This window comes from Giraffa tippelskirchi, chromosome 5 (genome assembly GCF_054371585.1).
Source record: "Giraffa tippelskirchi isolate mGirTip1 chromosome 5, T2T-mGirTip1v1.2.pri, whole genome shotgun sequence".
Classification (NCBI taxonomy): domain Eukaryota; kingdom Metazoa; phylum Chordata; class Mammalia; order Artiodactyla; family Giraffidae; genus Giraffa; species Giraffa tippelskirchi.
This window is the reverse complement of record NC_137279.1, coordinates 42,050,857-42,077,162: the sequence shown is the minus strand read 5'-3', so window position 1 is coordinate 42,077,162 and position 26,306 is coordinate 42,050,857. Positions and strand designations below refer to the sequence as shown.

At 37.6% G+C, this 26,306-nt stretch overlaps 2 protein-coding genes across 8 annotated transcripts in view; one reads left to right on the top strand and one right to left on the bottom strand.

Annotated features, from left to right (window-relative positions):
* The first annotated feature begins 6 nt into the window (after positions 1-6).
* Positions 7-24,755, top strand: BLZF1 (basic leucine zipper nuclear factor 1). 2 transcript variants are annotated; one of them, XM_081489604.1, is made up of 7 exons: positions 7-150; positions 956-1,032; positions 12,740-13,179; positions 15,050-15,249; positions 17,366-17,494; positions 19,206-19,425; positions 23,388-24,755. In XM_081489604.1, exons 2-7 carry the CDS (start codon positions 1,002-1,004, stop codon positions 23,571-23,573), a joined length of 1,206 nt encoding a protein of 401 aa, XP_081345730.1. In that variant the 5' UTR covers positions 7-150; positions 956-1,001; the 3' UTR covers positions 23,574-24,755. The 2 variants fall into 2 exon arrangements, with proteins under 2 accessions (XP_081345730.1, XP_081345729.1); XM_081489603.1 differs by lacking the exons at positions 7-150; positions 956-1,032 and adding an exon at positions 5,192-8,360.
* Positions 14,733-26,306, bottom strand: part of CCDC181 (coiled-coil domain containing 181) — a 42,826-nt gene continuing 31,252 nt past the window's right edge. For all 6 annotated transcript variants that reach the window (XR_014053449.1, XR_014053450.1, XM_081489595.1 and 3 more), the window contains one exon: positions 14,733-15,301. The gene's annotated coding sequence lies outside the window, so the exon portion shown is untranslated. The remainder of the gene's footprint in view (positions 15,302-26,306) is intronic.

The following is a 26,306-nucleotide window of genomic DNA, read 5'->3' as shown; positions in this document are numbered from 1 at the left end:
TTATTTGTGAAACAGAAGCTTGATGTCACCAAGGCCTGGGCGGATCGGCTTCAGAATGCTAGAGAAGTGCCTGACGTTAAACAAGTGAGATCTGGGCGAAGAATCTGTAAAGTGAGGCCCCCTGCAATAGGAAGAGTAAGAATCTGAGAGGTAAGTCCCAGAACGGACTTGTGTAACTAAGGGGGAATTTTGGAAGGGGACGGCGGTACGAGTTGAAGTTTTGGTGTTGAGCCGCTTTGGATTTAGGGAAAGGTTGCCTGTTGTTCCAGAAAGGCTTGTAGCGCCTTTAAGGCCGTCCATTAATTTCTGAAAGCATATACTATACCATTTTAATTTTATTACCAAGAAGTGCAAATTAAGTTATGATTTTTTTTTGTCGCTTCTCAAACATCTGAAGAGAAGCTCCTCTATGATGTATTTAATGAACAGTGGGTGATGGTGGTGGTGTTGGTGTTGTTAGAAGCTCAGTCGTCTCCAACTCTGATTCCATGGACTGTAGCCCGCCAGGCTCCTCTGTCCATGGAATTCTCCAGGCAAGAATACTGCCATTCCCTTCTCCAGGATTTAGTGAACAAAATAGTGTCAACGATGTCTCGTGAGGACTTAGTTTAACTGCTTTTAAATTCATGGTGTCCATCAGTGATACAAAAGCCCCTATATTAACTACAGTACTATTTCTGAGCTAAATGTAAGGACACACATTTGATAATTCAGAGTCTACTGGTGGTAATTTAGAGTATACAGTGAAATTTGAAAGTAAGCTACCCCTAATTTTTTTCAGATATTTGGTAGCCATAACTATATTACCTTGTGAAAAGGGGCTTTAAGGGGCACTTCCAAATGCAAGTTTACTAAATGCAGAAGCAAGTAGAATATCATAATATTAAAATTACAGGGACTTGGTGAATGTATTTATATAATACTGTTTTAATTCTTTCATTTTATACATTTTTAGGTTTTTCAGTAGAAGTCTTGGGGTACATTTTCATTGGTGAAAAACAATGACTACTCTTGAAAGCTTAGAAACCAAAGGTAAGTATTCTTCTTTTGGTGATAATTGTTTTTTAAAACATGAAATTTATGATGATAGGATGAAGGAATGTTTGAGCCAGGAAACCAAACCCCAAAGAGCCCTTGGGAATCATCTGTGCTTCATATCTCTTCATGTTTGTTTTTTAATACAGTGTTTACACTTCAGCACTTCAGATATATGATTGAATATTAATGTTGTTTGGTAGTGTTTCAGTTCAGTTCAGTCGCTCAGTCGTGTCCCATTCTTTGCGACCCCGTGAATCGCAGCATGCCAGACCTCCCTGTCCATCACCAACTCCCGGAGTTTACCCAAACTCATGTCCATCTAGTCGGTGACGCCATCCAGCCATCTCATCCTCTGTCATCCCGTTCTCCTCCTGCCCGCAGTCCTTCCCAGCATTAGGGTCTTTTCCAATGAGTCACCTCTTCGCATCAGGTGGCCAAAGTATTGGAGTTTCAGCTTCAACATCAGTCCTTCCAATGAACACCCAGGACTGATCTCCTTTAGGATGGACTGGTTGTATCTCCTTGCAGTCCAAGGGACTCTCAAGAGTCTTCTCCAACACCACAGTTCAAAAGCATCAATTCTTCGGCGCTCAGCTTTCTTCACAGTCCAACTCTCACATCCATACATGACCACTGGAAAAACCATAGCCTTGACTAGACAGACCTTTGTTGGCAAAGTAATGTCTCTGCTTTTTAATATGCTGTCTAGGTTGGTCATAACTTTCCTTCCAAGGAGTAAGTGTCTTTTAATTTCATGGCTGCAATCACCATCTGCAGTGATTTTGGAGCCCCAAAAAATAAAGTCTGACACTGTTTCCCCATCTATTTGCCATGAAGTGATGGGACCAGATGCCATGATCTTAGTTTTCTGAATGTTGAGCTTTAAGCCAACTTTTTCACTCTCCTCTTTCACTTTCGTCAAGAGGCTCTTTAGTTCTTCTTCATCCTTTGCCATAAGGGTGGTGTCATCTGCATATCTGAGGTTATTGATATTTCTCCCGGCAATCTTGATTCCAGCTTGTGCTTCTTCCAGCCCAGCATTTCTCATGATGTACTCTGCATATAAGTTAAATAAGCAGGGCGACAATATACACCCTTGACGTACTCCTTTTCCTATTTGGGACCAGTCTGTTGTTCCATGTCCAGTTCTAACTGTTGCTTCTTGACCTGCATACAGGTTTCTCAAGAGGCAGGTCAGGTGGTCTGGTATTCCCATCTCTTTCAGAATTTTCCACAGTTTATTGTGATCCACACAGTCAAAGGCTTTGGCATTGTCAGTAAAGCAGAAATAGATGTTTTTCTGGAACTCTCTTGCTTTTTTGATGATACAGCAGATGTTGGCAATTTGATCTCTGGTTCCTCTGCCTTTTCTAAAACCAGCTTGAACATCTGGAAGTTCACAGTTCACGTATTGCTGAAGCCTGGCTTGGAGAATTTTGAGCATTACTTTGGTAGTATTTACTAGATGGCTAGTGCTGTTAAACATTAGAGAGAGCAAATTTTTACAGCTATGTTCTCTGTCCACTAGAAGATCAAGATTTAAGTAAATAAGAGCATACCTTTTTAAAGATTTAGGTAGATAGACAAACAACTGGCAGATATAGACTGTCTTTTTCTTATTGCATTGGTTAGGGCTACCGAAAGAAAGTATCACAAACTGGTAACTTAAACAACAGAAGTTTATTGACTCACAATTTTGGAGCCTAGTAGTCCAAGATCCAGGCTTCCCTTGTAGCTCAGCTGGGAAAGAATCACCATTCCAGTATTCTCATACTTCCCTGCTGGCTCAGATGGTGAAGAATCTGCCCACAATGCAGGAGACCTGGGTTCGATCCCTGGGTTGGGAAGATCCCCTGGAGGAGGGCATGGCAACCCACTCTAGTATTCTTGCCTGGAGAATCCCCATGGACAGAGGAGCCTTGTGGGCTACAGTCCATGGGGTCGCAAAGAGTCGGAAACGACTGAGCGACTAAGCACAGCACAGCACAGCACAGTCCAAGATCATGGGCTTCTCTGGTGGCTCAATGGTAGAGAACCTGCCTGCCAATGCAGGAGACTCGGGTTTGATCCCCGGGTTGAGAAGATTCCCCTGGAGTAGGAAAAGGCAACCCACACATATTCTTTCCTGAGAATCCCATGGACAGAGGAGCCTGACAAACTACAATTTATGGGGTCACCAAAGAGTTGGACATGATTTAGTGACTAAGCATCAACAACAACAAAGTCCAAGATCAGTGTGTTGGCAGAGCCATGCTACCTCTGCAGGCAGTAGAGAAGGATCTGTTCCAGGCCTCTCACCTAGTTCCTGGTGGCTTGCTGGGAATTTCTTGTATTCCATGTCTTGTAGACACATCATCATGATCTCTGCATTTTTGTTCACATGGCATTTTCCCTGTGTGTGTGTGTGTGTGTGTGTGTGTGTGTGTGTCTGTGTCCAAATTTATTCTTTTCTATAAGGACATCAATCATATTGGATTAGAAATGCATACTACTCCAGTATGATCTCATCTTAACTAATTACATCTGCAAAGACTCTGTTTCCAAATAAGGTCACATTCTGAGGTGTGGACAACATTATGAATATTTGGGTTGGGACACAATTCAACTCAGAATACTTGCTAACTACAATAGTTACTTTTTAGTCCTGCTTTGCTTGTCCTTTTGTAGAGCATTTCATGCTATTGCTCATTCCCACGTTTTGAGATTCTTTCTATGATTTCCATGAGTTCATCTTATTTTCCATCTACTCTGTGGCCCTTCACTGTCCAACACGGTAGCGACATGTGGCTATGTGAGTTTAAATTAATATTTTGTTAAAAATTAAAAAATGTTTAGGTTTTCAGTTTTTTTCAGGTTTTCAGTCACACTGGCCTCATTTAAGTGCTCAATAGTCACATGTGACTGGTGGCTATTGTATTAGAAAGTGCAGATATAAAACATTGTCATCATTGTAGGCAGTCTTGTTGGACATGGCTGTGTTGGGTCTTCATTGCTTTGCATCAGCTTTCTCTAGTTGCAGCGAGCAGGGGCTACTCTTTGTTGCAGTGCAAGGGCTTCTCATTACTGTGGCTTCTCTTGTAGAGCATAGGTTCCAGGCACACAGGCCTCAGTAGTTGTGATGCTCAGGCTCACTAGTTGCCACCTGTGGGTTCTAGGGCGTGCTGGCTCTAGAGCGCAGGCTCAGTAGTTGTGATGCACAGGCTTAGTTGCTCTGGGATGTTTGGAATCTTCCCAGACTTGGGATCCAACCCGTGTCCCCTGCTTTGGCAGGCAAATTCTTACCACTGTGCCACCTGGTACAGCCTATAGTTTCTTTTTAATACTCCTCTTCTTCTGGTTTATCTTTTAAATATTAATGTTTATGAGCCCTCTTTCTCTTCTACTTCCACTGCTTTAATACTTATGACTTCCAAATCTATCTATAGCTTAGATCTCTTCTCTTGTGATTCAGACCCTTACAGCCTATTGTCTACTATCTTCACTTAGACATAGACAAGTCTTGCTGCTGCTAAGTCACGTTAGTCGTGTCCGACTCTGTGCGACCCCATAGACGGCAGCCCACCAGGCTCCGCCGTCCCTGGGATTCTCCAGGCAAGAACACTGGAGTGGGTTGCCATTTCCTTCTCCAATGCATGAAAGTGAAAAGTGAAAGTGAAGCTGCTTAGTCGTGTCCGACACTTCGCGACCCCATGGACTGCAGCCTACCAGGCTCCTCCATCCATGGGATTTTCCAGACAAGAGTACTGGAGTAGGGTGCCATTGCCTTCTCTGGTCTTAGCATGTCCCAAAGTGAGCACGTCTTGTTTCAGGTTATTCTTGGGTGGAGTGAGTTATGGAGAAACTATTTTCTTTGGGGGGGGGGGGCAGGGTGGAGTGAGATGAAAAACTATTCTCTGGAAGTCAGTTTTGCAGCAAGCAGATCTCCAACAGCAAACTCTTTAAAGGGGGTTTAAATGTGTTTAGGAAGTGAAGATCATGCTAATAAATGTTTAATTGAATTCAATTCAGTTGTGTGTAACAGCATTTCAGAGTCACCAGAGGCTTTTTATAGTATTAGAATAAGCAAATTAGAAACTGAAATAAAAGTAATAAGCTGGGGATTAATGGGAAAAAGAGCAATTAAATCGTAACTACTATGAAAGCAGTTAACGCGATTCTTGGCAAAAAGAAAAGTTACGTACAACATTATCATTAGTAATTAAAAGTCATTGCAAGGCCTCTGTGAAATTAAGTTATTATTTGTTGTTACTTGTTTGTAATGAGGATTAGAGTTATAAAGCACTTTCACATACATTGTTTCATTTGATCTTAATTTTACAGTGAAGTAGATAATTCAACTATTAGTCCTAATCCTATGTAATATCATGATAACTGTTGTTAGTGAAGAAGAGTTACTTGTATCGCGTGGCCTGAGAAAGGGTGAACTTATCATGGTTCACGTTTGTTGGTTGCTAGCATTTCCTGTAACTGCCTCAGAAGAGAAGCAGGATTGGCTTAAGGAGACAGAACTTCCTCTCAGCAGACATTTGAACAGTAGCCCTCATGAGAGGGATGTGTCCTTGCTTCTAGGGCTGTTATTGAAAGGGAAATATGCAGTAAATAGGAACAACTAGAAAATTAGAATTTGAATCCAAAACTTTTTTGGGGAGCAAAGTTGAAATCAAAAGTAAAGGGATTAAAGTCAGACAGTTTAGTCTGACCTTCAAATAGGAAAGTCTGAGATGTTCAGATATTTTAATTGCATAAAATAGTCTAAGTCTGTAGAATAATAGTTATTAGGTGAAAAAGGGCTCCATGGGTAGATAAATTTGGGAAGTGCTAGATTAAAGGAGAGATTATACTATAGAACCCCTCAGAGCCTTTAATATACTAATGTACATTGTGCAACTCCAAAGAGATATAGTATACAGCATTGCCCACACTTATTTGACCAGGGAACTCTTTATTTGTGGGGCCTGTGACAAAAGGAACGTTTGGATTCCATGTCAGTACATGTGGGCCTAACTCTAAAATTCACTGCCTTTAGTATATTTTTCTAATTAAATGGTAACCAAAATTTATTAGGTGATATTGGTGACATTTAAAAGAATATTAATTTAAAATTACCAAGTGATGATCCCTAATAACTGTTTTATAGCTGAATTGCATATGATCTGAAAAGTTTGTCAGATTATAAATGAGTAATTACTGATTTGTGTAGTGGAAAAAAATTCAGCAATTTTAAAATAACTATTGGATGTTGAAATAAAATCTTCTAGGTGATGTGTTAATGTTAACATTGATGAACTTCAAAACACACATTTGCCTTTTCTGCACCAAGTACCTTTAAAGTAAGCTAATGATACAAACACTAGGAGGCAGTCCCTTCCCTGAGGATCTCTCAGCAATTTCATCTACAGGAGAAAAATACTCCTGTGTTTGCATTATTCTGAAAGCACTGTAGGATATAGGGGTTGTGGGGGTCGGGGGGATGGGGGCGTGTGCAAGTTAAATGGTTTGCCCAAGGTCATATAATAAGTGGCATTAGAGACTTAAGTTTTTGACTCAGAGTCCAGTGTCCTTTCCCCTATACGACCCTGCTGACTTTGAGTGTCTGTCTTCATAGATTTACAGTTTTATGAAAAAAAGGAGAGACATCTTTTTAATAACAAACTATAAAATGATGTTCTTTTGTTGCCAAAATCTTGGCCTCTGTTCACTGAATAGAAATGTGAAGACAGAGCTTTGGAGGAGGAACAAAGAGTAGCTTTGTTGTTGGATTGGCCAAGAGGTTCATTTGGGTTTTCCCATAAGATGTTACAGAACCCAAGGAGCCTTTTGGGCAACCCAGTACTTTGCCAGGCAAAGGAGGCCACAGCAGGCTAACGCTGTCTAGACTGGCCCTTTCCTCAGGGATGGCAAGGGGTCTTACAGTTTCAGAGTGGAAAATAGGGTTGCAGATAAGGATCAGGGCTGATGTCTTACATTCTTCTTTCCTCCTGGAGACATTAATGAAGATCATTAGGGCTGGCGTCAGATGGTTCTAGAACCAATTCTGATGGTCCTCAAGGTTATCGTTGTATGACCTCTTTTCTGGAATGAAGAATGCACGCAAAGGACAGGAGCATTTTCTTGACATCAGGTGCTTTCTAGACATCAGGTGCTTTGTACAGCTTAGTGAGAGGGCAGTCATTCTCAGGGTGCAATTAGGCAAGAAAGAGAGAGAGAACAAAACATCTGTAGGAGACAGGTTGAATGGGCAGAAAGAATAAGGGCTATAACATAATAATGTGGGTGTCTCAACTAGTTTCTGCTATAGCAAATTTGCCTCAGTATTTTAGAGCAGGGGTTCGCAAATTGGGCTCTTAGGCCTTCTGAGAATATTTGCAATCAGTTTGATAACAGGGAACACTAACTTTGAATCCCACTTAACCCAAGTGTTATCCCAAATAAAAGGGCTTCCCAGGTGCCTGCCAGTGCAGGAAATGCCAGAGCTGAGGGTTTGATCCCTAGGTCGGGGAGATCCCCTGGAGTAGGGCATGGCACACTCCAGTATTCTTGCCTGGAAAATATCATGGGCAAAGGAGCCTGATGTCTACAGTACATGGGGCCGCAAAGAGTTGGACATGACTGAGCATGTACACACATCTCAAATAAAAAGAACTGTTCTTTTCATTATTAGATCTGTATTACAAAAAAAACCACTTTTATTGTTATTATAATTTGAATTTCATTGTTAAAATTTTGTTTTTTCTCTTCATATATAAATGCCTATATAATATCCATAATTTTGCCTCATGGTCCATAAATCCTAAAATATTTATTATCTGGCCCTCTATGGAAAAAGTTTGCCAACCCCTATTGTAGAATATTTTTTCTTTCCCTGCACGTTAACAGTTTGGGAGAAAGGCAAAAAGAATCAGCCGTAAACCTTAGATATGTTTTCATTCTTCGATAAGTGTTCACAAGTAGAAATTAATATTGATGAATAATTGAAGAATTGTTTTGTTGGTTCCCTTCAAAGAATGGAAAGAGGTTGATATTTTACCCAAATATTGCTCATAATTACAGAGCTTGTACCGTAGGTCGTTGTCCTCCCACCAGACTGAAGGTAATTGCTCTTGAATATGCCCTGGGTTGGGCCTAGTGCATATGTAATAAAGGCTTCTATTTGTGTCAGAAGAAAAACAGAATTATGAAAGTAAGTTACCAGGTGAGAAAACGTAAAGCCTTGGCTCCCAACCTGTCTCCTTGCCTGTGCACATTAGCTAGAAGTATAGATGTTACAAAGAGGGAGCTGCCATGCGATACACAGTACAGCTTTGGTTCTCACAAATGCTTGAGTAAGTAGAACAGTTTAAATAAAGTTAAGTGTAAACTGAGTTTGAACAAAGTTGATTAAATTTCTTGACTGGAGTTTTACAACATATTTTGTTTGAAAAGAGATTTCTGTTAAGTACCCATTGATGTTTCTTTGCCTTTTAAATTTAGCATTAACCATTTTATGGTTTGTTCTTGAATCTTCATTACCTAAAATTCCAACTCAACAATGTTATGACTTGCTTAGAAATCATATTTAATCTTATTTCTTCAGGTTCAGGGGGCCTGAATGGGATAGCTCTAGTGTGTCTTTTTTGTGGTCTTTTAAATTATTAATCTGTAGTTAATTCGTGGTTCTACAATACTGCTTAAATGCCAGAATGTCTGAGTGACAAGATTAAATTTGCACTAGGTACAGTTAGACAAACTTAAAACCAGATTTTGAGAGCATGGGAGTAGGCCTTTATTTTTAAAACAGTTCATTTTTGGGAATTGTCTTCCATGCTAATGTGCATGAATTAACTACAAAACCCTTTCGCTTTCTGAAGTATTCCTTTTTTCATCTTTTTGAAAGTAAAATCAGTCCTAAAGCCCAAGTGTCTTAGTTAACACTTAATACAGAAATGACAAATACTTTATTCTACTATAAAATATTTTATTAAATAGAACACCTTAATTATAGCTCAGATGTCATTCTACCTCTTGTCTAATGAACATAACTTGGGATTCCCTGTCCATTACTACATACTTACGAAAAACTCTACAGAAATCTGTTAAATGAAACAATAGTTCTGGAGTATGGTGATATAACTTTGTAGAACTTTAGCGTAAGAGAATAAAAGGCAGAATTATGTTTTATCATATTAATTAAGCCTTTTCTGCCCTTAATGATAAACTCTGAAGTTTATCATTATCACCACTATTACGTGTGCTCATCCTTTTCCCCTTGTTCCCATGCATTTATTGTTCCTCAGAGAGTCTTAGGTACAAGGCATTTATTTCACCAAGAATACAATGGTAAACACAAGGCACCGAGTCCCGACCCTCATGGAACTTATATCCCAGTGGAAGGCACAAATGGTGTATTACTAATTACACTGAACAAAATGTTTATTAACCATTTTGATAAATGGTAAAAAGAAAGGCATGGTCTTTGCTGTAGAAGCATATAATCTTGGAAGACTAGAGAAAGGCTTCCCTTCGGAAGGTTGGAACTGAGATTTGAAAAGTGAGTAGGGAGGAGGAAGTTAGGAAGAATATTCCAATAAGAAATGTTTGCAGAGGAAGAGAAAGGTGTCTGCTCCTAATGAGACACTAAAAGAAAACAAATAAGGCTGAAACTTAAGATCTGAGGGAGTGAACAGCATAAAGTTGAGACCCAGTAGATGAGCAGGGGACTAGATCAACGAGGGCCATGTAGGCCATGGTGAGGATCTTGGTCTTTATTCTGAGAGTGATGGGAAATCATTCAAGGGTCCAGTGCAAATAAGATCTGCATTTTTTTTAAGCTTGCTATAACTGTTATATAAATTCTGTGGGCTTTCGCAACCTGACTAACAGGGCTGTTAAGAGAGGCAATAAGTTTAGGCTGATAAGGTGCAATAGTTTTGGTTTGTGGGAAGACCCGAAAATCTGCCTGCAATGCAGGAGACCCGGGTTCAATCCCTGGGTCGGGAAGATCCTCTGGAGAAGGGAATGGCTACTCACCCCAGTATTCTTGCCTAGAGAATTTCATGGACAGAGGAGCCTGGTGTGCTACATACAGTCCATGGGGTCGCAGAGTTGGACATGACCAAGGGACTAATACACTTTCCCAGACCAATTAACATCTTAGCTCTGGATTCATATTTGGACTGAAATCCTAGTTTGACACTGATGATTTGGACAAGCTGTTTAACCTTTCATTGCCTCTGTTTCTGTCTGCAAAATGGGTACCGTTGTGCTAAGTCATGAGACTTCTAAAACCAAATGATACTGATGCATCTGAAGGACTTAGTAGAACTGAGTCCTTGGCACATAGTAAAGTGAATAAAAGCTAATTGTCATTACCATTCCTAGGTTTTGGCCTCCATTTTCTCAAATGTATTCTGGACTTGTAAAATGGCAAGGAATCTCACTTGTTGCTCACAGGAATGTTAGTGACTTGACTAATTCAGGAACTCCATGTCAGTTAGGTGTCATTCCAGCCATCTCTTCGAGGCTTGCAACAGTTCCCATCCTCGTAGATCCACAATTCCTTCTATGCTCTAAACCACTTATTTTCTTGAATCAGTTAGTGAAACTAGCCCTTTCTTGGAGAAAGGTGACTCAGTGAAACTTTTTACACTGCTTAATTTGAGATAAGGTAAAATAGAAAAGAAACAAACTGTTTGTTCTTTGACTGGAACAATGGTAGTATAGTAGTGAGCATAGCTGCCTTCCAAAGGTTATCTGAACTAAGGATGACTAGTCAGGTTTGGCTTACATGAGGGGAGATAATTTATTTCAGTTGAGCAAATTAGTAGACATATGCATCATTGTGTTAAGTGTTTCAGTGGAAGGGGATGAGAGCTATCATTTATCTGCTATTTACTTCTGTGAAAGACACTTTCTACACTTGAAGGGGCAGTGTGTACAGTAGTCAAGGCCCTAATCTTTGGGACCAGGCTACCTAGAATTAAATTCTGCATCGTCTACTTGGAAAAGACCCTGATGCTGGGAAGGATTGAAGGCAAAAGAAGAGGGCAGCAGAGGATGAGATGGTTAGATAGCATCACTGACTCAATGGACATGAGTTTGAGCAAACTCCAGGAGATAGTGAAGGACAGGGAAGCCTGGCATGCTGCAGTCCATGGGGTCACAAAGAATCAGATATGACTGAGTGGCTGAATAACAACGACAACAATATCCTCTACTTACTAGCTGGGTGGTGTGACTGTGGGCAAGTTCCTGGACCTCTTTGTGCCTCATTTTCTTCATCTGTAAAGGAGACCTAATTACACCTACCTCAAAGGGTGATTTTAAGAATAAATTACTTATATGTAAAGTATTTAGAATAGTGTTTGGCATGTGCTAAGTCTTAATAAATGTTGGTTATTTGTTACTTACCATTCTTTCATTGAAGACACAGGTAACCCTGCTGCTGTTGCTAAGTCGCTTCAGTCATGTCCGACTCTGTGCGACCCCATAGACGGCAGCCCACCAGGCTCCACCATCCCTGGGATTCTCCAGGCAAGAACACTGGAGTGGGTTGCCATTTTCTTCTCCAATGCATGAAAGTGAAAAGGGAAAGTGAAGTTGCTCAGTCGTGTCCGACTCTTAGCGACCCCGTGAACAGAAAATCCTGCGTCCATGGGATTTTCCAGGCAAGAGTACTGGAGTGGGGTGCCACTGCCTTCTCCATATAATAAAACTCATAAATGATAATTATGGATCATGATTAAGATTCACACTGAGTGTTGAGATAGTAAGTAGCATAGGCATTCAGAGTGTAGGCTAAAAGTTGGAAAATTTTAATGCAGAGTAGAGTTTAAACTTGCTTCCTAAAGGGATAAGTTAGAATCACAGTAAGTGGTAGAAGAAGCCATCCTAAAGAATAAGAAATAGCAGAAATAGAGGCCTAGGAGAGACAGTAGTCCAGCTGGATAGTTTGTGAAGCATTCTTTGCTAGGAGTTCCCAAACAAGTGAGTCTGTTCTGAGATAGACACTTTCAAATAGGTATATACATAGCCTACATTTATTTTTATATTTAACTAAGATTATTGAGTATCCACAATGTGCCAGGCACTTACTACAGTCTTTCTTACCACAACCTTGTAGCATATTTATTACATATTTGTTACTATCTTCACTTTTCAGGTTGGGAACTTGAGATTCATAGAGAGTTACATTATTTACCTAGGATTATACTAGGAAGTGGGCTTCCCCGGTGGCTCAGCAGTAAGGAATGTGCCTGCAATGCAGGAGACACAGGAAACATGGGTTCGATCCCTGGATCAGGAAGATCCCCTGGAGGAGGGCATGGCAACCCACTCCAGTATTCTTGCTTGGAGAATCCCATGGACAGAGGAGCCTGGAGGGCTACAGTCCATAGAGTCGCAAAGAGTTGGACACGACTGTAGCGACTGAGCACAGCACAGTACAGCATACTAGGAAGTAGAAGTGGGAACCAAATACCTTGATTCCAAATCTCTTGCATTTTCTACCAAGAGAGAAACCATTTACTTAAGGAAGGTTTGAACCAATAAGACTTCGTTCATCTTTTGTTGACACAGGATTGTTTTGAAAATTAATTTTTATTCTAAATTTTTTTCTTTTTTTTTTTTAATGCCAGGAATTCTGAATGTAGGGTAAAGTATATCTTGGCATTTTCCTGGCATTTCTTTTTAGCAAATAGCTTATGTTTTGTTTTCCATCCTACAGTCATCCTTACTCCATCCCCAATCCGAGGAGCGGGAGATGGAATGGAAACTGAGGACCCACCTAAATCTATTGAAGTTACTCCTGGAATCCAGCCTATAACACATCACATCCTTCAGAGTCCACGAAAGAAAGCAGTCCCATCAGAGAGCCCAGGAGTTCTTCAGCTAGGGAAGATTCTCGCTGAAAAAGCCGTGGAAGTTGAAGCTGTACGAATATTAGTTCCCAAAGCTGCTATAACCCATAATATCCCCTTCAAAAATGCAAAGGTTAAGTCTCTGGGACATCATAAAGGAGAACTCCTTGGCCAGCCAGGGGGAGTCGTAGAACCCAGAAAGGAACTGTCCGAGGTAAAGAACACATTGGAAAAGCTCAAGAACTCTGAAAGGAGGTTGCTACAGGACAAAGAAGGCCTTTCAAACCAGCTCAGAGTACAGTCAGAGGTAAGAACAGCCTTAATAGCTTTAATGACAACGGCTCTTTACACCTGGGCCTTCTAAGCCTGCATATTAGAATGAACATATAGAATGTTATAAATATAGAATAAGATATATTTCCTCTTGGAATGTCATTCATTATAACCTGTCATTACTCCAAAAAGCTTCCTCTTAAATTTCTCATTCTCTTAGTGCCTCTTACTAGAATTAGTTTATGTTGGGAACTTATATTCTAAACATGGTTGAAGATGACATGTAAGGTACTTTGGACAATGTGAGGTACTTTGGAAGTTGTACAAGACTAACCTATAAGTTATTAAGGAGGTTACAGTTAAGAACTTACAGGCCAGAGATTAACCAAATTGACTAGTTAGTAATCCTTGCTTTAAGGATCCATAAATCCCGTATTTTTCTATGTATAGGTAATACTTAGAATAAAGAAAATAGTGGAATAAGTATTGGTATCTTCATTGTAAGTGGAAAATTACCTATATTGCTTGATTTACTTTCTTTAAACTTTTGTTGTTGTTCAGTCACTAAGCTGTGTCCAACTCTTTGCAACCCCATGAACTGCAACATGCCAGGCTTCCCTGTCCTTCACTGTCTCCCAGAGTTTGCTCAAACTCATGTCCATTGAGTCGGTGATGCCATCCAACCATCTCTTCCTCTGTCACCCCCTTCTCCTCTTGCCCTCAATCTTTCCCAGCATCAGGATATTTTCCAGTGAGTTGGCTCTTCACATCAGGTGACTAACAGAGAAACAAAGTGAGGAGTGGTAAGGCAATATTTACTAAAATGTAAAGTGAAAGGCTCAGAGAAGGTAATGGCACCCCACTCCAGTACTCTTGCCTGGAAAATCCCATGGATGGAGGAGCCTAGTAGGCTACAGTCCATGGGGTCGCTAAGAGTCGGACACAACTGAAGTGACTTAGCAGCAGCAAAGTGAAAGGCTGTTAAAAAAAGTTCATAGTCTTTAATCTTTACATCTTAGTAAATATTGCCTTAGCACTGCCCACTTTGTCTCTGTAAGATTATACATCTTTCTACTAGATGTTAGTCTTTATAAGTGACACCATGGTTACTGATTCTTATCCAAATATGTTTCTAATGTATTTAATAATATGTTTTAATATATTTTAAATAACTAATTTGAAATTACAAAACTAGTACATATTTATTTGTAAACATCTTAGAAAATACAGAAAAAAAATGAAAATAGTATCACCTATAAATACCATCCAGCTATAAATGCATAGTTATACATATTGAGTTCATTTTTGCCTTGTAATTTACTTTTTTAGTTGTTAATACTTTCCCATGTCTCAAGATATTCTATTAAAATATCATTATTAATATCAACAGTGTTTTTCAATGACTGTACCATATACCAATACCTTTTATTGGACATTTGTTTTAATTTTGTTTCATTTTTGATAACAATGTGAAGAACATGATTATAGACATCTTGAATTGCTTTCTTTGCTTAAATTCTTAAAAATCCTAGGGCACAAAGAAATCAATTTTTAAACGTTGAAAAAGATTTCTAAAACACTGTCATATTTTTTAGCAAAATTTATTGGTTCCTTTTTTTAATTTTTTGCCTTTAAGTGTTGACAAGAGGCAGTTTGTAATTTTTATGATAATGATTTGTACTCTTAAGAGGCTCAAATTATAACCACATGGACTATGGATTAATAGAGATATAGATATGGTATATATATATTATGAAACTTAACTGTTTGATACCACTTTTTGATATATACTTGTAATAATGGAGGTCCAAATTACATGAAGCACAGTTTCTCTTCTGTTGATTTTGCTACATTGAACTCACTGGCATTACTTTTGAGCTTGTATTGGTCATGATTTCTTCCAGGTCAATCGTGAATTAAAAAAGCTGCTGGTGGCTTCTGTTGGGGATGACCTTCAGTATCACTTTGAACGTGTAGCCCGTGAGAAAAATCAGCTTATTTTAGAAAATGAAGCCCTGGGTCGAAATATCGCTCAGCTTTCTGAACAGTTGGAACGGATGTCGATACAGTGTGATGTGTGGCGAAGTAAATTCCTCGCAAGCAGGTATTTTCTATTTTATTTCCTAGTTTTTGCTTTGCCAGATTTGTTGACCCTCCTAATGCAAAAAAAAAAAAAAAATGGATTGTAGTGTGAAAATTCCTGACTGAGATCGTCCTCATACATTATTTAAGAGGTGGACTCTCCCTCCTCTGGGTGGTCATACAGTAAATAGTAATTCATTTCCTACTTTTTGCTCTATCAGATTTGTTGACTCTCCTAATGCAAAAAAAATTGGATTGTAGTGTGAAAATTTCTGACTGAGATTGTCAAATTACCTCATACATGATTTAAGAGGTGGACTTGCCCTCCTCTGGACGGTCATACAGTCTCCCTAAATGGAAAAGTGCTAGCATAAAGCTACTCCCTCATTCCAGAATTCTGAGTTACTCTTCTGTACTGGAAATCACTCTGACTACAATGTTTAAGATCAAAACAAAACTAAACTCGGACAGCTAATAAATATTTAAAATTTTTAAAAGATTTTCCCCACGTTCTCTAAAAACTCACATATCATTGCCACTCCATAATGTCTTATTTTGTCTCTCAGACTCTGTTCTCATTGCTCATTTAACTACATCATAATAGAGCTTCCCAACCTTTTTCTCCCCATGCACAAATAGAAAGTGATAATAATCTGCATGGCATACTGGACAAGGCTACCTCTCCAGTAGAGGTGAGAACCTCAGGTCCCTATAACCCCCAGGCCCATGAACACACTGGTAGTTGGGAAGATCTCTTATATGTTATGATTTTCTATTTATCCCCTCCTTCCAGCTTTGAGTTACTGGAGAACAGAATCTGGGTATTATCCATCTGTGTATTTTCAGCATTTAGCTCAGCGCTTCACATATAATATGTGTAATAACATTGATTTAAATTTAATCATCTGGAGGTTTCTCACAAACACCAAAGGTTTCCAGGCTGTACCTTAAGAACCACTGATTGTAATGAATACATTTTTAGAAAATTATTTCATGTCTTAATATCTGTGATACTTTCTAGTAACTGATTACTCTGTCAAAATCCTTAATTTGTTTTCTAATTGTACTAATAAAGGATCTATTTGTAGGAATAAATTTACTGTTTATTGGCTTAGAATGAATAAGTTAATTTTTACTGAACAGCTTAAGTAAATCATGCATGCATTTTACAGATTACTACAATATGTAACTTTTTAAACATTCTGATCAATGTTAATAGGAATACTCTAACATCAGAGCTGTTTTCATTTTAAGGAATTCAGTGGTTACTGTGGTCTGAGACTTTAATTTTAGTTGTAAGATTTTTCAACTGAATAAAAATACTTTAAAATTTTGCTTCAATTCTATCACTAGAGAATTGTTAAATACATTTTGCTACATCCAATCAGAAAACAGGAAGCTTTTTTTTTTAAACAAAAGGAGTGAAATGGCTCTATTTATGCTAATGTGAAAAAAATCATCAAGGTAAATTATTAGGTGAAAAAAGTGAACTACAGAAAAGTTTGTATTAAATAATTCCTTTTTGTAAATAAAATTAATATATTTATGTTTATACATACTTTTATGCTGATATACATATAAGTTATTTTTTTCTAGAAAAATGTATTGGCTACTTTATTGATTACTGATTATAAAAGGGGGGGCCGGACTGCTGGACAAGAAGACTTTGTTTTCCTTTTATATAAACCTTTCTATATTTAATATTTTTCTAATGACAAAAAGGTAATGAGTGGTAGAAAAATAACTCGTTTGTTTTTCTCTAAAATTTTCTCTATTTAAGAACAATTAATGTTATTTTTCTTCCAAAACTTGATTAATCTAGAGTAAGACTGAAAAGTCACTATATAGGAAAGTTAAAACATTGTTTTCTTTGTCATTTTGTAAACAGATATTTTAATTTACAGATATCTGTAAAAGAGATATTTAAAATATCTGTAAAGCAGGTATTTTAATATTTCAATTAAAATGTTCTAAGCTCATAAACATTTTAAACATTTCTTAGTGAAGGTTTAAAAACTGAGAAGTAATTTGACATTTAATCTTTTTTGTAAGTTTTTAAAAATGACAGTCACAGAGGTAGTATATTAACTTTTTAACACTGTCTGAGAATTTATATGTAAGATTTTGATCTTTTCCAGGGTTATGGCAGATGAGTTAACCAACTCCAGAGCAGTTCTGCAGCGTCAGAACCGTGATGCACAAAGTGCAATACAAGATCTCCTGAGTGAACGGGAACAGTTTCGTCAGGAAATGATAGCTACGCAGAAGTACGGCACTTGTTTACATTCTGAGCCCTTCTACTTTCTCCTGCAATTTTTGTTAATGTTATAGTTCTTTCGTATTTCTACATTTAATAACTCACTGAGCATATACTTTGATTAGCATTTTAAAATAGTTGCCCAGGGAAAGGAGGAAGAATGAAAAAAACAGAAGACATGCTTCTTACATTCTTAATGGGGGAGAGATTAGTTATATCTATAATGGAAGAAATTTTTGCATTTAAAAGTAGTTTCTGGTTACAGTTTTGTATAGTTTTTGGTAGAAGCCAAAAAGTGTACCAGTCTTTACTTTGGAAGGAGATCTTTTTGAGAACTGTTCTACAGTATGAGAGCTTGCTTTCATGTCCATATGCACCAGAACTGTCAAAATTGAGAGTCTTCCTTAAAAGCACTTTATACTTTTATATAATTGGTTTCTTACAAATTAAATAAGTAAAAGTCAAGAGACAATTATAGGGGACGTTAGAAGAATGAAAACAAATATATCAAAATATCAGATTTTGTGGGAGGCAACTAAAGCAGTGTTTAGAGGGAATTAATAAAGCTATAGCTTTAAATGCTTATTGTAGAAAAGGATAAAAAGGTCTCATCAATAAGCTAAGCTTCCTTTTTAAGAAACACAAAGGGCAAATTAAGCAGAAGGAAGGAAAGGATGAGAGCAGAAATAAATGAAATAGAAAACCAAACACTGGTTCTTTGAAAGTATAAATTTACAAAACCTCCAGGCAGTATAATCAGGGGGAAAAAAAAAGAAAGATATACAGCATGAGAAGGAAAGGGGTACACTCCAGAGTCCGTAGTCATAAGATAATAGGGGATGTTATGAACAACTCTTTTCCAATCAATTCAACAGCTTAAATGGACAATCTACTTAAAAGACAGACTACTAGAATACTCAAGAACAGATAACCTGAATTGCCCTGACCTATTAAAGCAATTTACTTTGTAGTTAAAAATCTTCTAATAAAGGAAACTCCAGGCCTACATGGATCAACTGGTGAATACTAACAAACATCTAAGGAAGAAATAAAACTAAATTTATACAAACTTTACTAGAAAATAAAAGAACAGTTTCTACCTTATTTTATGAGGCTAGCATCATCTTGATACCAAAACTATACAGAGGCATTACAAGAAAACTACAGGCCAATATCTATCTCTAATGAATATAGATGTGCAAAAATCCTTAATAGAATTTTAGTGATTCAAATCCAACAATATATAAAAAGCCATCATGGCCATTGAGGTTTTATCCCAAGAATTATAGGTTGGTTTATCATTTAAAAATCAACCAATGAAATACAAAAAAATTATCATAAATATATATATATGCACACATATAACACATATATATATATGCACACATATGCATACACATACATATGTATATACACATACCATATAAGCATCTCAATAAATGCACAAATTAAATAGGTAGTTCTATAATACTACCTGAGTATATTATATTTTACCTGTACTAAAATAAGAGAACCAAAAAGGTACTGTTCGTTGATTTCCAGATAACCATAAAATCAGTTTAAGTGCTTTTTGTAATCTGACTTATTTTACCAGACTTCCTGGTTTATTGAACTCTTGAAAGAGGAGAAAGAAACTATATAATTTCAGAAACATGTTTCTCAGCATTCTTGATTTTTATATTTTATCCTCTTACTAATGTTCAGTGCTGTGTTTCCTGCAGGTTGCTGGAGGAGCTCTTGGTCTCTTTGCAGTGGGGAAGGGAGCAAACTTACTACCCTAGCGGGCAACCTCACAGCACGGCAGAACTAGCATTAACAAATCACAAGTTGGCAAAAGCAGTAAATTCTCATCTTCTGGGAAATGTTGGCACCAATGGTCAAAAAAAGTTTCCATCAACAGTTGAATTCTGCAGTACTCCAGCAGAAAAAATGGCTGAAACGGTAAAATATTTTTCTTTTGTGATCTGTATAACCTCTAAGACTGGCTTCTTACATGTTATAAAGAAAAGTGCTTGGCACTGGGAGTTAGGAAATATGGAATCAAAACTTGATTCTCATGCTAATGAGCTAGTGATCTTGGAGAAAATTATTTCCTCCTCTGAACTTAATTTTCTCAAACTCTATTACTATACTCTTGAGGAGAAAAAAGTGTAATTGTTTTTAAAGATGGCCATTCCTATCTTAGTTCAGCTGCTTGCCCTCTTGGTTTCTATACCCATCCAACTCGCACCTTAGATTCAGTAGATGACTTTGGTTCCACATTCACAGAAGAAAAAGAGGGTAGAAGCAGAAAACTCCCTCCAGGTCCCAGCTTGGTATCTCAAAGCCTAGCTATGTGGCTTCCATCCTTACATATATTTCTGTTACTGAAAAAGGTGTCTCTTTGGCTCTCCAAAGCATAGCATATTCCCACAGGCTCATCAGGCCTCCCACTAACAGGTACTTCTGTTGACTCTTTCCTTTTGAGTTAAGAACATATCCAAGTGTCTTTCATCTAAAAAGAAAACTGTTCCCTCTATCTTAAGTTCTCTATATATGGTCTTATCACCTTCCCTTCACAACCAAAAATCTGGAACAAGCAGTTCATATTTATTTCTATTTATATACCTCCCTTCCTCAACTCCTGCCTTTGCTTATCTCAGTAGACTTCCAGCTCCACTGTCCTCAAAAAGGACTCTCATAAAGGCCATGAATATTTAAGTACTTTGTCACATTTTACTTCAACTCCCTCAGTTTCTGAAGCTATTATACTCTCCCAACTCTTTGCTACTGCTGTGACTGTTCGTTCTCAGTATTTGGTGGGGGGAAGGGGAATCCTCTTCCTGTAACCCCCTCTTGAGCCTTTCCTCACATAGTTGACTTTCTGTATCATCTCGGGACTATCCTAATCCCCATAGCTTTATACTTGTGACGTCTTCAGCTGAGACTTTTTTTTCTAGAATAAGACACATACTCAGCTGGACATCTCCATCAGCTCATCCCATAGACAGCTAAAAATAGAATCACCTCTTTTCTCCTTGCTTTTGTATTTGTATTCCCATTCTAGGGGGAAAGAAAAAAGTAAAAGAAAAATAACCTGTTTCTTCTCCTGTATTTCCTAGCTTAGCGAACTGTACCTACTACATTGGATGTTTTGAGGATTCCATAAAATAATACATATAAAGCCTGTAGCCATTTCCAATATAGGTACAGTAATTTCTCAATAAATAGTAGCTATCATTTGTATTATTATATCCTTCATCCCCTAAACCTGTTGCCTTTATGAGTCCTGTCAGTTCCTTCTAATTTATTCCCTCTCCCAAGTTCAGACACCGGATTTCCAGGCTAGACTGTAGCAGTAGTCTCCTAACCAGTATCCTTCCCTTGCTTTTTTAATTACCTCCAGGCCATCCTCTGCTGCCAGAGTGTTATTTCAAAAATGTTAATCCCATCATCTTGGTACTCGTGTTCAGAGGACTCCCAGGCTCCCTCATTACTGAATCTGAACTATTTCATATTGTATAGAAGGCCTTTCATTAATCATTATTCCAGCTCCCCTTCCCTGGGATCATTTCCCAGGTGTGAACACCCCCTGCACTTCACATCCCAGCTGTGTTAACCACTTTGATTCCACAGACAGGCCACTGTATCTCATGCCTCTGTACATACTTTCCCTCTGCCTAGACAGCCTCCCAACAATCTCTCTTCTTGCCCAACCACTACACTGCCTTTAAGAATCAGCCTTCCCTGACTCCTTCAGGCAAACCTAGATTTTCCTTCCTCTAGGCTTCCATTTCATCTTGTACATAAATCTAGTATAGCTCTTGATCATGTTACACTGCATTTTGATTCTCTGCCTCCCAAACTGTAAGCTCTTTAGAGATGGGCACTGTGTTTCCTCAATTCTGGCATAATCCTTTATACATAGTAGGTGTTCAGCTATTTACTGAATGAATCAGTCCCTGAAACTAAACATTATCCAAAATTGTTTCTCCTTTTCTATTCTTTTCGTTGGGAAGTTGTGTTGCTGCCCACTTGGTTGCTGCCAGTAGCGTCTGGTATAATTAACTACTTCTGATATCTTGAAACGCTCTGTTCCCATGGCTGATGTAACCTTACACCCTCCTGACTTTTCTCTTTTCTGTGACCATTCTATTTCACCATATAATGGTGGGTAGCTTCAGGGCTTGGTTTTGGTTTACATCCTCTTCTTCCAGTGCTTTATCCACTACATTGTCTCAGGGAACAAAACTGACAGTCCTACTTCCTCAGTGTCTCTTAGACCTTTCAGCCACATTGCTTTAAGATCAACCTTTCTTAGCTGAATTACTGCATTAAACTCCCTTTCTCTCTTATTCCCATTGTCTGCTTTGGTTCCCACCCCTTCTCTCATCCACCAGCTGTGTACAGAGTGATCTCTGTGAAAGGCACCCAGCTTAAAATCTTTATCACTTTCAGGCTAAAATCTGGAAACCTTCTATCCTATTGGTATCTCAGTCTCCTTTAACTATATTCATTTGGCATTTTGTTTCTCTCTAAAGACACATAATGTAATTACAAATATAGAGAATAGGGGTACCTTTCTTATTTCCTCTTCTCAATTTATAAGCAGCTTTAAGATAAGTCCTTTATCTCTGTCCTTTAGCATCTAACCAAGCTCCATAAAAACAGAAGAATATCAAAAACTAAATTGAAGAAGCAATAATCCTGTAGAAAAACAGAGGTATGGAAATGGAATGGTAGCTCTTAAATGATGCCAGGACATTTTTTAATTAGCTGTGGCTCCTTGGGTACATTGGTAACTTAGAAGGAAAAAATCCTGTTGGACAATATGAGAGCTAGGGAAACAGACATCTTGAGCCATTTCTGAAAGCTGTTTTGAATAAGCCTTACATAGAAGAGAAAGCTCCTTTCCTCACTGCTTTTCCCAGTTCCTTTCTAATTCCACTGCCAATCTCTTTTGCACAGTAACTCACACTCATCATATGATGATGGTTGTCATTGTTTAGTTGCTAAGTTATGGCCAACTCTTTTGCGACCCTATGGACTGTAGCCCCCAAGGCTCCTCTGTCCATGAGATTTCCCAGGCAAGAATACTGGAGTAGGTTGCCATTTCCTTCTTTAGGGGATCTTCCTGACCCAGGGATCAAACCCACATCTCCTGCATTGTAGGCGGCTTCTTTACTGCTGGGCCACCAGGGAAGCCCCATGATGATGGTTAGGAGAATATGAAAATGAGAAACAGGAGCTATGAGCCAGCCATGTTTCCTTGCCCTTAACCAGAGAATTTTTTTCAAACCACGATTTCCTCTAGTTGTGGGTCTCAGAAAATGAAATGGAATAGAAAATTCAGAGCAGAAGAATTGAGAGTGTATAGATGGTGTCCATGAATCCAAGAAACAAAAACTTGATTGTTAGCATAAAATATTGCATGTAAATTAGAAAAAAAAGAAATGAAAAGCCATTGATTTGACAAGTAAATGATCAAAAACTTTGAAATACATTTCAATAGAAGAATAAAGGTAGAATTCCAGTTTCAAGCAGTTCAATGAAGGCCTGAAGGAGAAAGGTAATAAGTACATTATGATTAAGGATAAAAATAAGCATCACTTACGGTAAAATTGATATAACCATATCAATTTATTTTCTTTCTATGTTTTCATATATTTTCATCAATATGCATGAGAACATTTCTTTATTTTTAAAAATAGGTAACCTAGGTAATATAACAACTAGACATCATTGTTAAATTTAGAGCTTTTGAGAAAAAGCATAAGTTCTCGAGTCAAATTCATCATTCAGATCTTACTTTTTATGGTAGTTACATATTAGTGAAATAGAACATACGAGTAGTTACATATTAGTAAACCAAAGACTTTTGTAGTCCCTGCTGTGTATATGACATTACCTCTTATTTTCCTTAGGTTCTACGCATTTTGGATCCAGTAACATGTACAGAAAGCTCACCTGATAATCCATTTTCTGAGTCTTCACCAACCACCTTACTTGCTACAAAGAAAAATATTGGACGATTTCATCCCTATACAAGATATGAAAACATAACTTTCAATTGCTGCAATCACTGCCAGGGAGAACTTATTGCCCTTTAACAATCAATATGGTGGAGGCACACTACAGGCACTTGCTTTTTACCCAAGAGTCATTTGGGAGCTGGGGGGTCTTTTGATGCTAGAAGTATTATCACTTTCTATTTAAATAATATATATCCCCAAAGATGTTTCATGTATTGGACTCCAGATTACCCTTTCTTAATAAATACCTCAGGGTAAAGAAAAAAAATGAAACTGTGTAGATATATATAAGTAGACAATACTTTCCAGGCATGTTAGGATGGTTTTCCTAAAGGACTAGATTCTATACCTTTCTTTCAGGCCCTAATTTATTATTTATCTTGCTATATATTTTACATAAACATTTAATTTCTGAACTCTAAAGCAAGGATTGGCAGACTATAGCCTTGGGTCATATGCAGCCATAACCATTCATTTACTGTTGTCTGTGGTTGTGCTACAACAGCAGAATTGAGTAGATACAACAGGGTTTATATAACCAGCAAAGCCTAAAATATTTATTATCTGACCCTTTACAGAAAAAGTTTTCTGGCTCTCACTCTTAAAACACAAAAGTAGCTGCAAGGGTTGAGGAGGGAATGGGGTAAGAGTCCTTTCTCTTTTTGGTGATTTTGGAGCAGAGTACAAAAGAGTCTTATGGCAATAACATAGGTGGAGGAACTATTTTAAAAATAAATGCTAAATGTTAAGAAAAATTTAAATATTTTACAGCCACATTAACAAATGCTTGAGCAAAAACATTGTTCTTATTTTGGTTTTATGCAGGGGATTCTGTATTTTAAATGGATATAACATATCTACAGAAGAAACTTAACTATTGAGCTCAGTCTGGCAATTGCAGCACAACAGGAATATCCAATTTGAACTTATGAAATATGGCAGAGAAAGTAAGATCTTTGGAGAACATCACTCAAGCTCAAAAATGCAATTCATCAATTGATTTTTATTATGTAACGTGTTATTTATTTATGATGAGCCATCATAAAACACCTTTTTAGAGGCCTGTAAAAATGTCCACAAAAATGTTTATAACAAATTGCCCTAATTGGTTTCTTTACCTATCAGTAAAGAAATCCTCAAAAGACAAATCTGATCAAGTAACAATATATTTTAATGTCAACTTAATGATTTTTTTTTTTGGTCTGATTCATCTGAGTTGTAGTTTCAAGTGGGTGGCAATAAATTTCTTTACCTGCTTTAGTTTGAATATTGATTTTTTTTCCCTCCAGAATGATGCGCTTCAATTCAAGTCTTCATCTAGCTTATACTATTTACAACTTATTCTTCAGTCTTTAAGTTTAGAGAGCATAAAACTTAGAAGAAAACATAGAGGAAAAGCTTCATGACAGTGGATTTTGGCAATGATTTCTTGGCTATGACACCAGAAGTATAGGCAACAAAAGAAAAAAATGGATGAATTAAACCTCATCAAAATTAAAACTTTCTGCATAGCAAAAGAAACACTCAACAAAATGAAAAGGCATCCTGCAAAATGAAGGAAAATATTCACAAGTCATGTATCAAGGATCTACTGATGAGAATAAATGAAGGACTGCAAATCAACAACCAAAAAAAAAAAAAATCCAGTTTAAAAAAAAAATGGGCAAAGTAATAGACATTTCTCCAAAAGAGATATACAAATAGCTAATAAGCACATCTAAAGATGCTCAGCATCACAAATTATTAAGTAGATTCAAATTGCTATCACTTCACACCCAGAATGGCTACTACCAATAAAGCAAAATAACAAGTGTTGGCAAAGACCTGGAGAAACCGAAACCCTTGTGCATTGCTGGTGGGTATGCATACAATTGCCGTATGATCCAGCAATTCCACCTCTAGGTAGATACCCAGAAGTGAAAGCAGGGGCTCAAAAGGATATTTGTGTACCAGTGTTCATAGCAGCATTATTCACAATAACCAACAAACAGTAACACATGTCCTTTGATGGAGGAATGCATAAACAGCATGTGGTATATACATGCAATGGAATATTATTCAGCTTAGAAGGAGTAAATTCTGATGCTACAGCATAGATGAACCTTTAAAACTCCATATTGAGATTCAACACAGAAGGACAAATAATGTATGATTCTGCTTATATGAGGTACCTGAAATGATTAATAGAAATAGCAAGTAGAATAGTGGTTACCTGGGGTTAGGGGAAAGTAGAATAGAGAGCTTTTTTTTTTGTCAGGTACAGTTTCAGTTTGGGAGGATGAAAAATCGTGAAGACAAAGGGGTAATGGTTGAAAAACATACAAATGTACTTAACACAATTATACGTTTTTTAAAATGGTCAAAATGATAAATCTTAGGTTATATATATTTTACCACAATAAAAAAAAATATATACATATACTCTTGTAACCACAAACTAGTGGCACACTTTGCAACTGTTGGTTAAAGAGTGTCAGTAATAATAACAATAGCTCAATAACAGTTAATCAAGCTAAACAAACCAAGAAAGAAAAAAACAGACTTCATATTAACAACCTAAATACTATACCTTAAGGAACTAGAAAAATAAAAGCAAACAACCCAAAGCTAGCAGAAGGAAGACAACTGAAATTACAGTAGAGAGAAAATAGAAAAATAGAGAATGAAAATCAAAGCTGGTTCTGTGAAACGATCCACAAAATTGGCAAACCTATAATCACAGTGACAAAAAAAGTTGCAAATACCTAAACTCACACTAGTAAAGTAATGCTTAAAATTCTCCAAGCCAGGCTTCAGCAATACGTGAACTGT